The 9,276-nt window shown below is 76.7% G+C and overlaps 1 protein-coding gene across 1 annotated transcript; it reads right to left on the reverse strand.

Moving 5' to 3' along the window:
• Positions 1–1,222: 1,222 nt before the first annotated feature.
• On the reverse strand, positions 1,223–8,905 carry BTBD2 (BTB domain containing 2). The gene is made up of 9 exons (XM_070058537.1): positions 8,483–8,905; positions 4,285–4,404; positions 3,734–3,890; positions 3,280–3,385; positions 2,911–3,108; positions 2,591–2,783; positions 2,300–2,387; positions 2,078–2,224; positions 1,223–1,788 (listed from the first exon to the last, which is right to left on the reverse strand). Exons 1-9 carry the CDS (start codon positions 8,896–8,898, stop codon positions 1,627–1,629), a joined length of 1,587 nt encoding a protein of 528 aa, XP_069914638.1. The 5' UTR covers positions 8,899–8,905; the 3' UTR covers positions 1,223–1,626.
• Positions 8,906–9,276: the final 371 nt, after the last annotated feature.

The raw sequence follows: 9,276 nt of genomic DNA on the forward strand, positions 1-9,276 counted from the left end.
CCGCAGGGGCGGGCGGGAAGAGCAGCAGCCCCACCCCCGCGAGCACCCCCACCCGGCCGTGGCGGCCGCCTCCCGCGCTGCGCTCGCCCCCGCGGTTCGAATGGCGCTCACCCCCACCCGGCCGTGGCGGCCGCCTCCCGCGCTGCGCCCGCCCCGCGGTTCGAATGGCGCTCCGCTCCCGCTGGACGCGTTCCCTTTGGGCTGAGCCAGCCTCCAAGGTGAGCGTCACGTCGGGTTCCTGCGGCCCACCGCAGCCGCTGGTGCTGCCCGGCCGCTGCGCCTGTGTCCGCGGGACGCAGCCCGGCGCGCAGGGGCCCCCGACGCCCAGCGAGGGGGACAGGGGACGCCGCTGGCTGCCCAGGCCTGGGCGCCGGGGCCGCAAACGTCCCGGGCAAAGTCGCGTGCAGTGGCGGCCCTGCCCCCACGTCCCTCTCGGGCGTGGCCCGGTCCAGTGGGCATCTGGGAGGGAACCGGCAGGGTGCTGGGGGCGGGCGCACCTTGAGCGTGGCGCAGGCCGTGTGGTTGCTTTATGTAAGTTTCTTTAGTGAAAATTCATTTTGGTGCAAAACATGTCGAAGTCCGTATGTAGGAGGATCTTCAGTTTGTGAAAATAGATTGGGGGGCCGGCGTCTGCACTGCCCGCATCCCACGTGGGCGCCGGTTCTGTCCCGGCTGCTCCACTTCCGTCCAGCTCGCTGCTGTGGCCCGGGAAGGCAGTGCACGATGGCCCAGGTGCTGGGGGCCCTGCACCCGCGTGGGGGACCCGGATGGAGCTCCTGGCTCCGGATCGGCACAGCCCCGGCCGACTGGGGAGTGACCCGGCAGGTGGAGGGCCTCCCCCCCCCCCCCGCCGCCCTTCAAACATCCTTGAGAACAACAGGGGGCGCGCTTCGGCGCAGCGGTGAGTGGCGTCAATGTCTGCCTGAAGACGGAGAAGGCAGAGGTGCCCAGGGCCCTCCCATCCGCGGCCGCCCGCGCCCGGGAGCCCGCCCGGCCGTCATCAGGGCGTCGCGTTGGCGGCAGAGGCGGGACCCCCAGTGTGCCCTCCCCGTGTGTGCCTGTGGGTGGGGGGTGTCGGCTTCCGGCCACCGCTCGTCTCCCGCGGACGGCGCGTGCCGCTCGGGCCCCCTCGTGGCTGCGTCCCCGGGGCCGCTCCTCCCGTGGGGCCGTGGGCAGCGCCCGCGGGCTGAGCGCGGACGGAAGGGGTGCGGCTCAGGGCACGTGCGTTTCTCCCTTTATTTAAAAAAATCATCCGGGGGCGCATGAGCGGCCTCCCGTGGCGGGGGTCGCGGGGCGGGGCGGGGGTCGGCTATGTACAGGTGGGCGCCGCCCTGGGTCTGGCCGCAGCCTCGGCCCCGCCCCCGGCCCCGGGTCGGAGGCGCCGCCTGGGCACGGGCTGGGCGGCGGCGGCCACGGAGGCCACGACCGGCCTCCGCCTCGGGGCTCGTGGGGCCGAGGTCGCGTTCCCCCCGCGGGGTCCCCGTGGCCGGCGCCGCTAGGTGTAGATGACCCCGGGGCTCTGGGGGCTGTGGGGGCTCGGGCCGCTAGCTGTAGAGGACGACCTCGGGGCCGGGGCCGGGCCCCCCAGGTGTAGACGGCGACCGCGGGCCCCAGGTGTAGACGGGCCTAGGTGTAGAAGATGACCTCGGGGATCTGGCCGTCCTCCACCGAGGTGCCGTTGTTGTTTCCCGCGGCGTAGCAGAAGGTGAAGCAGGTCTTGGCGCCGGTGCTGGGGGACTCGTGGGTCACCTTGCGCAGGCCCTTGGTGCCGTAGTGCGAGTCGGGGCCCTGAGGGGCGGGGGCGGTCAGCGGGGCGGCCGGGGCGCTGGGGGCGGGCGGCCGTGGGGCGGGTGCACCTTGAGCGTGGCTGGCGGGGGCGGGGCCGGGCGCTGGGGGCGGGGCGGGGCCGGGCGCTGGGGGCGGGGCCGGGCGCTAGGGGCGGGGCCGGGTGCTGGGGGCGGGGCGGGGCCGGGCGCTGGGGGCGGGGCGGGGGCGGGCGCACCTTGAGCGTGGCTGGCGGGGAGGGGCAGGGGCGGGGCCGGGCGCTGGGGGCGGGGCGGGGCGGGGGCGGGCGCACCTTGAGCGTGGCGCAGGCCGTGTAGTTGACGCTGGGCAGCACCTCCACCGGCTCCCGGAACATGACGCGGAAGGTGCCGGCCGAGCCGTCGCAGCTGAAGCCGGTGTCGTTCTGGCCCAGGACGGTGTTGCTGTCCGTGTGGATGATCTGGGGGAGGGGCGCGGTGAGGGGCGGCGCGCGCGGGGGCCCCCTCCCCCCGGGGGCGGGGCGGCCCGGGCGCACCTGGATGTTCACTTGGTAGTCGGTGGGGCCGTGGATGGAGCCGTACAGCCCGAAGCCCACCACGAAGATGCGCTTGTTGACGGAGAACCTGGGGGGGGGCGCGTGAGCGTGCGGGGGTGTCGGGGGGGGCTGCAGGAGCCCGCGGGAGGGGCCGCGTGAGCGTGCGGGGGGGGGGGGTCTGCAGGAACCCGCCGTGGGGGTCGCGTGAGCGTGCGGGGTGGTGGGCGGGGACTGCAGGAACCCGAGGGGGGGGCGGGGGCGCGTGAGCGTGCGGGGGGGGGGGCGCCGCACCTGATGCGGTCGCTGGTGCCGCTGTAGCCCCAGCGGCTCTCCACCTGCTGGAAGCGGCTCACGCTGCACTCCTTCCCGCGCAGGCAGCAGCGCGGCCGGTCGATGAAGTCCACGCGCGGCTTAGGGTTCACGGTGAAGTGCAGGAAGAGGCTGACCACCTCGCGGTCGCCCAGGATGCCCGACTGGGCGGGGCCTGCGCACGGGCGGACGCGCTCAGCGGGCAGCCGCCCCCACCCGACGCCGGGAGCGGCCCCAGGGCCCCTGGCACCCACGCGGCGCAGGACGCACGGGGCTCCCCACACCCGCCGCGCGCCGCGCACCTGCCGCGAACTCCTCGATGGTCATGAGCGGGAAGCGGATGAGGCCCAGGGCGGCGCCCAGCACCGCGCGCTTGTTCTCGGGCGTCACGGGCAGCTGCTGCCGCTGGCACTCGGCCTCGGACCAGCGCACCACGGCGCTGAACAGCCGCGCTTCCCGGATGCCCAGTGTGTCGCGCTCCAGCACCGCCACCAGCGTGTCTGCGGGCGCGGGCGCGGGCGCGGGGCTGTCACCGGGAGCGCGCCCCGGCCGCTCGGCCCCGCCCCGCCCCCGTCCCCGCCCCGCCCGCACACCCAGGTCGATGTCCCTCTACTCGGCCCCGCCCACTCCCACGCCCTGCCCCGCCCCCGGGCCCCGCCCCGCCCGCGCACCCAGGTCGATGTCCGTGAAGCCCTCGGCGGCGATGGCGTCGGCCGTGTGCTTGTCGATGCTCTCCAGACACAGGCTGGCCAGCTGCGGCTCGTCGAACAGGCGGGCCTGGGGGCAGCGAGCGGCCGTCCAGCCCCGCCCCGGCCCGCCCTGTGCACCTGCCCTGTCCTGCACACGTGTGTGCCAGCCCCGCCCCGCCCCGCGCACCTGCCCTGCCCCGCCTCCGCGTGCGCCGCCCCGCCCCCTGCACCTGCCCCGCCCCGCCCCCTGCACCTGCCCCGCCCCCGCGTGCACCGCCCCGCCCCTTGCACCAGCCCTGCCCCGCCCCGCGCACCTGCCCTGTCCTGCACACGTGTGTGCCAGCCCTGCCCCGCCCCGCGCACCTGCCCTGTCCCTGCACACGTGTGTGCCAGCCCCGCCCCGCCCCCGGCACCCGCCCCGCCCCGCCCCCGGCACCTGCGTGAGCAGCATGAAGGCGTTGTCGGCCCTCAGGTTCTTCTTGAGGAAGTCCACGCAGTGCGCCTCCAGCGCGGGCACCGCGTACTTCTTGGCCGTGTACAGCGTGGTCATGACCGTCTCGGGCCCGATCTGCACCTCATCCGAGTACAGGAACCTGCGGGCGGGCGGCGCGGGCTCTGAGGCGCAGCACCCACCCCGGCCGCAACTGCGCCAGGAACCTCCTGGAATCCGTGTCGAGGGCTGGGTCCCCCCACCCCAGGGAATGGCGCGCCCGCCCCGGCAGCCCAGCCCCGCGGGATCCCCACCGCGCCGCCCCGGGCCAACTAAGAAGCCAGGAGGCGGGCCCTCGTCCCGCAGGGCGCAGGTTCGAGTCCCGGCTGTGGCCTGGGAGAGCAGTGGACGATGGCCCCGGTCCTCAGGTCCCTGCACCCGCGTGGGCGACCCGGAGGACGCTCCTGGCTTCAGCCCGGCCCGACCCAGGCCGCTGCGGCCATCTGGGCAGTGACCGCTGGACGGAGGCCCCCCCCCGACACACCGCCAGGCCTCACTTGAGCAGCGCCAGAAAGGCGGCGGGCTCGACGTCGGGCAGCTCGATCTCCGTGGACGTGGTGGCCATGCCCCCGTTGAACATGGCGTCAAAGACGGCGCTGCCCACGGCCAGCACGAACCTGAGGCAGAGAGACGCCCGCCCTCAGCCTGCGCCAGCCCAGCGGGCGCCCCGCCCAGCACCCGGACCGCAGAGGGTGGGGGCAGGGAGACCCGGGCCGCCCCCCCGCCCTGACGGACTCCCCAGGCTGTGGGGGGTCCCGCGGGCTGAGGTGCGGGGCGGGAGCGACGGCCAGGCGGGCGGTGGCCTCGGGAGCGGGGCGGGGCGGGGCGGGCCCCACCCGACCCCGGGAGCAGCCCCCCCAGCCTGCAAGGCCCTGCACCGCCCCCACTGCTGGGGGACGCAGCTCGGCCTCGTCCACGGCCCCGGCCTGGCCCCCCCCATGCTCAGCAGCCACGCAGAGCCCCTCCCCCACCGAGACGCACAGGCCACCCCCCCAGGAGAGACCCGGGGGCGCGGCCCCACCCTCCCCCCCCCCACACCTGCCCAGGGGTCCTCCGCACCCTCGCGGCTCTCGGTGGCCAGCCGCCCCCAGGCCCCTCTGCCTGCCCCCCCCCCCGGGTGCGGCGTGCACCACACAGCAGCCAGAGGTGGGCGCCGCTGCGCTGACCACGGACGCTGGGTGGATTCAGGGCGGCCACTCGCCACGCGTGCAGGACCCGAGGACCTCAACCCGGGGACACGCAGGCCGCGGCCAGGACGGGGGGGGGGGGGGGCTCCACCAACGACACGTGCAGGGCGGGGCTCCACGGGGGCGGGACACGGCCGGGACGGGGGGGGGGCTCCACGGGGGCGGGACATGGCCGGGACGGGGGGGGGGCTCCACGGGGACGGGAGGGGGACCTGTGGCTGCCAGGGGCTGGAGGCCCTTCCAGGGAAGTCTCCTTTTAGAGCGAGGAGGTGGGGGTGACTGTGGCACAGCAGGGAAACGTTGCCTGCGGGCCCGCACCCCACATGGGCACGGGTTCGAGTCCCGGCTGCTCCACTCCCCATCCAGCTCCCTGCTGTGGCCTGGGAGGGCAGTGGACGATGGCCCAGTGCTGGGCCCTGCACCCGCGTGGGAGACCCACACGGAGCTCCTGGCTCCCGGCTCCAGCCCGGCCGCTGCAGCCGTTTGGGGGGCGAACCAGCAGCTGGGAGAGCCCCTCCCCCTCTGTACCCGTGCCTTTCAAATAAACCCAGCAGCAAAGCCAAGGTGCCGGGGGCAGCCCTGCCGCCTCCGGGTCTCCACCTCAATACCTGGGCCGCCCGCCGCCCGCAGAGCCGGGCTCCCACCCCCGCCCCGCCCGCCCGCCTCCGGAGACCCCGGGGACGGGGCGGCTCTGTGCGGTGAGGACCCGGAGAGCCCCGAGCGCCCCCGCGTGTGGACACGCGTGTGCGGGCGGAAACCCACGCGCACAGGGCTCTTCAGGCCCTCGCGGACACGCCCGTCCGAGGACCCTCAGCCGCCTCCACGCAGGCGCCCAGAGCCCCCGGCCCGCGCGGGGAGGCCCGGCCACCTCAGAGCGTGCGTTTCCACTTTTGAATACTTATTCTACTCATTTGAAGAAGTCAGAGTGGGAGGGAGGGAGGGCGGGCGGGCGGCTCCCATCCGCCGGGGCACTCTATGGCCTCAGTGACCGGAGCCAGGAGCCCCATCCGGGTCCCCCACGCGGGTGCAGGGCCCGAGCACCGGGCCATCGTCCACTGCCCTCCCAGGCCACAGCAGGGAGCCAGACCGGAAGTGGAGCAGCCGGGACTCGAACCCGCGCCCACGTGGGGTGCGGGCCTGCAGGCGGGGCCTCCCCCGCGGCCCGTTTGCGTCGAGGCTGACGGATTTGCGGGCGGCGCTGTGGCGCAGCGGGCTAAGCCTCCACCTGGCACCAGCGGAGATGGCCACGTGCTGGGCCCCTGCACCCGCGGGGGAGCCCTGGCCGGGGCGTGGGGGGGGCCCGCGGAGCGGCACCAGGCGGGGGCGCCGGGTGTCGCCGGGTTCAAAGCGTGCGGTGACCAGCACGGTCACGCCGCCCTCACCGCGGACAGCCGCCTGCCGGCCAGACCGTAGTCACCACCGGCCCCGACCGGCCCCGCGGCCACGGAGACCCGAACCCAGCGACCTGCACCGAGTCCGGTGTGGGGCATCGGCGGCCCAGCCGGCCCAGCGCGGCCGCCTGCCTCCTCCTAACCCGCCTTCAAGCAAACGAACCAAGTGGCCGCACGCCGGCTCCTGACCCCAGCTGCCCGCCAAAGCGGATGGCGCTGGGGCCCCTGCCGCCCCGGGGAGGCCTGGGCTGAGCCCCCAGCCCAGCCCGCGGGAGCCGTGTCTGCCTCCGGGAAAAGCCCGGCAGGGGCACGCACACGCCGCGACCCCGGGGAGCGCCAGCCGCCCAGCACAGCGGCCGCCAGAGTCGCAGGACACAGCGTCCACCGCTGGCTCACTCCCAACTGCCCGCAGCAGCTGGGCGGGGCCAGGGGCCAGGGGCTCCGTCCGGGCTGCCCGGGGCCTGAGCCCTCATCTGCTGCCTCCCAGGCCCGCCGGCAAGAAGCCGGATTAGAAGCGGAGCAGCCGGGACTCCCGGACTCGTGCCGGTGCCCACCGGGATGCCCGGGCGGCTCGGCCTGCTGGCCTTCACAAGTAAAGTTTTATTGGAACGAAAGCGCGCGCCTCTGCTGATGCCGGCGCACCCAGGGGTGAGTGGCGGCAGCGCCGCCCAGTCCAGCGCAGGGGAGCTGCCCGCGCTCAGCTACTGGGACCGCCCCACCGGGACCCACGAGCCCCAGGCTCCGCCTCCCACAGCGGCCGTGGGGGGACCAGGCCTGGGGCCGCCTCCCGCGCACGGGCACTCAGGCCTCATCCCGACCCAACATCCTCGCCCAGGGCCCCAGGACGCCCCAGGACCCCGCCAGGACCCTGCAGGACCCCACCAGGACCCCCACCAGGACCCTGCAGGACCCCCGCCAGGACCCCGCCAGCACCCCGCAGGACCCCCCCCCCGCCAGGACCCCCGCCAGCACCCCGCAGGACCCCCCCCCGCCAGGACCCCCGCCAGGACCCTGCAGGACCCCCGCAGGACCCCGCCAGGACCCCCGCCAGGACCCCCGCCAGGACCCCGCAGGACCCCGGTGGCCGCTACCGGGGGCGGCCGTGAGGAAGGCCGGGGCGGCGCGTGGGCAGGGCTGTGGCCTCCCCGCCTCTCTGGGGTCCCGGAGCCCAGCCTTGGGGGGGGGATTCTCCGCTGCCCCCAGCCCGCTCCTGTCTGACCCGGACGCTGCCACAGGGGGCGCCGCTGCCCCACCTGCAAACAGCGCCAGCCGCACCCTGGGGACCCTCGGGTGTGGACGCGGGGGTGGGGGGCCCGGAGGCCAGGGCCGCCCCCCACACCCAGCGCACCTCGGGGGGCTGCCCTGTGTTCCCAGGGAGTAGCGCGGCCCAGCCCACCCTGCGGGGAGCGGAGAGCGCAGGACCCCTGTGTTGGGCCAGGGCGTCCCAGCAGACTGGGGGGGGGGGGGACGCACTGAGGGTCCCATTGCACAGGAGTGGAAACTGAGGCACGGCAGGCTGGGCCCCCAGTCCTGCACCTGCCCCCACGGGGGCGCTCAGCCACACACCCGAGACCATGGCGGCGGCTCCACGGAAGCCGGGACCTGCGCGGCCCCCCGGACGCCCCCAGACCTCCCCCTGCACCTCAAAGCCCCCGGGGCCAGGCCAGGCGCCCCTCACTGCTGCTCAGGCGGCCGCGCCCGGACCCCAGGCCCCCTCCACTGCGGCCGAAACACCTGTCCCCACCGTGGTCCCCCGCTCTCCGAGGGCCCCCAAGCCAAGGTCAGCCCGGGGCCCCAGCAGCCGCCCCCCACTCACACCCCGAGATCCGAGCCCCTGACCCCGGCTGGACCCCGCCGGCGCTGGCTCCGGGCGTCGCGCGGGGGACGGCCCGGCTCCCAGGATGACGGAGCAGCGCGCGGTGACCTGACGCACGGCAGGCCGGCGCCCGAGGACCCCGACGCGGGCAGGGACGCCCCGGGGGGGGGACCCCGCGCCCCCAGCCCGGGCCCCACCGCGGGGGCCCCAGGAGGGGCTGCTCCCGAGCCGACGCCCCCCGCGCTCCCGGAGGGCGGCCTCGCGACGGGGAGGGAGCCTGCGGCGCGGGCCGCGCGCCCACCTGTGCGCCGGGACGCGCTGCGCGCCGAGCCCCTTCCCCACCAGGAAGTGCACGTCGCACAGCACCTCGTTGTTGAAGAGGAAGGCGAAGCGCTCCTGCACCGTGGGCTTCGACGCCTGCCAGTTGTACGCGGGCTCGCGCAGCAGCGCCCCCGCCGCCTCCTCGCGCTCGGCGCCCGCGGCCTGCGCGTCCGCCCCGGGGCCCGGCGCGGCGGCGGCGGCGGCGGCGGCGGGGGCCGGCCCGGGCGCGGAGGCGGCGGCGGCGGCGGCGGCAGCGGCGGCGGCGGCAGCGGCGGCGGCGGCCGCGTTGCCCGGGGCGGGCGCGGCGGCGTTGGCGCTGGGCCCCGGGGCGCCCCCCGCGCCCGGGCCGACCCCCGGCGGGCACGACGCGCGCCCGCCGCTGCCTCCCGCCGCCATCTTGTCGCTGCGGCGCGGGGGCGGGGCCTTGTGGGCGGGGCCGCGAGGGGCCGATGGGAGGCGGGAGGGCGGGGCCAGGAGGCGGGGCCGGGGGCGGGGACAGGAGGCTGCACGGGAAGTGGGAGTCTGGGGACGGAGCGCAGCCCGGCGGGCGGTCCTGGGGAGGAGCCTGGGGGCGAGGCCGATGGAGGCGGCAGGGCGGGGACAGGAGGCGGGGCCGGGGGCGGGGCCTGGGAGGCTGCACGGGAAGTGGGAGTCTGGGGACGGGGCGGAGCCCGGCGGGCGGGCCTTGGGCGGAGCTTGGTGGGCGGGGCCGATGGGAGGGAACAGGAGGCGGGCCGGGGGCGGGGCCAGGGAGGCTGCACGGGAAGTGAGAGT

Source organism: Oryctolagus cuniculus, chromosome 16 (genome assembly GCF_964237555.1).
Source record: "Oryctolagus cuniculus chromosome 16, mOryCun1.1, whole genome shotgun sequence".
Taxonomy (NCBI): Eukaryota; Metazoa; Chordata; class Mammalia; order Lagomorpha; family Leporidae; genus Oryctolagus; species Oryctolagus cuniculus.

Excerpts from the sequence above, each read along its gene's own strand:
- BTBD2 (XM_070058537.1), bottom strand. The coding sequence starts at position 8,898 with ATGGCGGCGGGAGGCAGCGGCGGGCGCGCGTCGTGCCCGCCGGGGGTC. Across the intron at positions 3,109-3,279 it reads CTTCACGGACATCGACCTGG|ACACGCTGGTGGCGGTGCTG; the intron begins GTGCGCGGGCGG and ends CCGCGCCCGCAG. Across the intron at positions 1,789-2,077 it reads CGGCCTGCGCCACGCTCAAG|GGCCCCGACTCGCACTACGG; the intron begins GTGCGCCCGCCC and ends CCCGCCCCTCAG.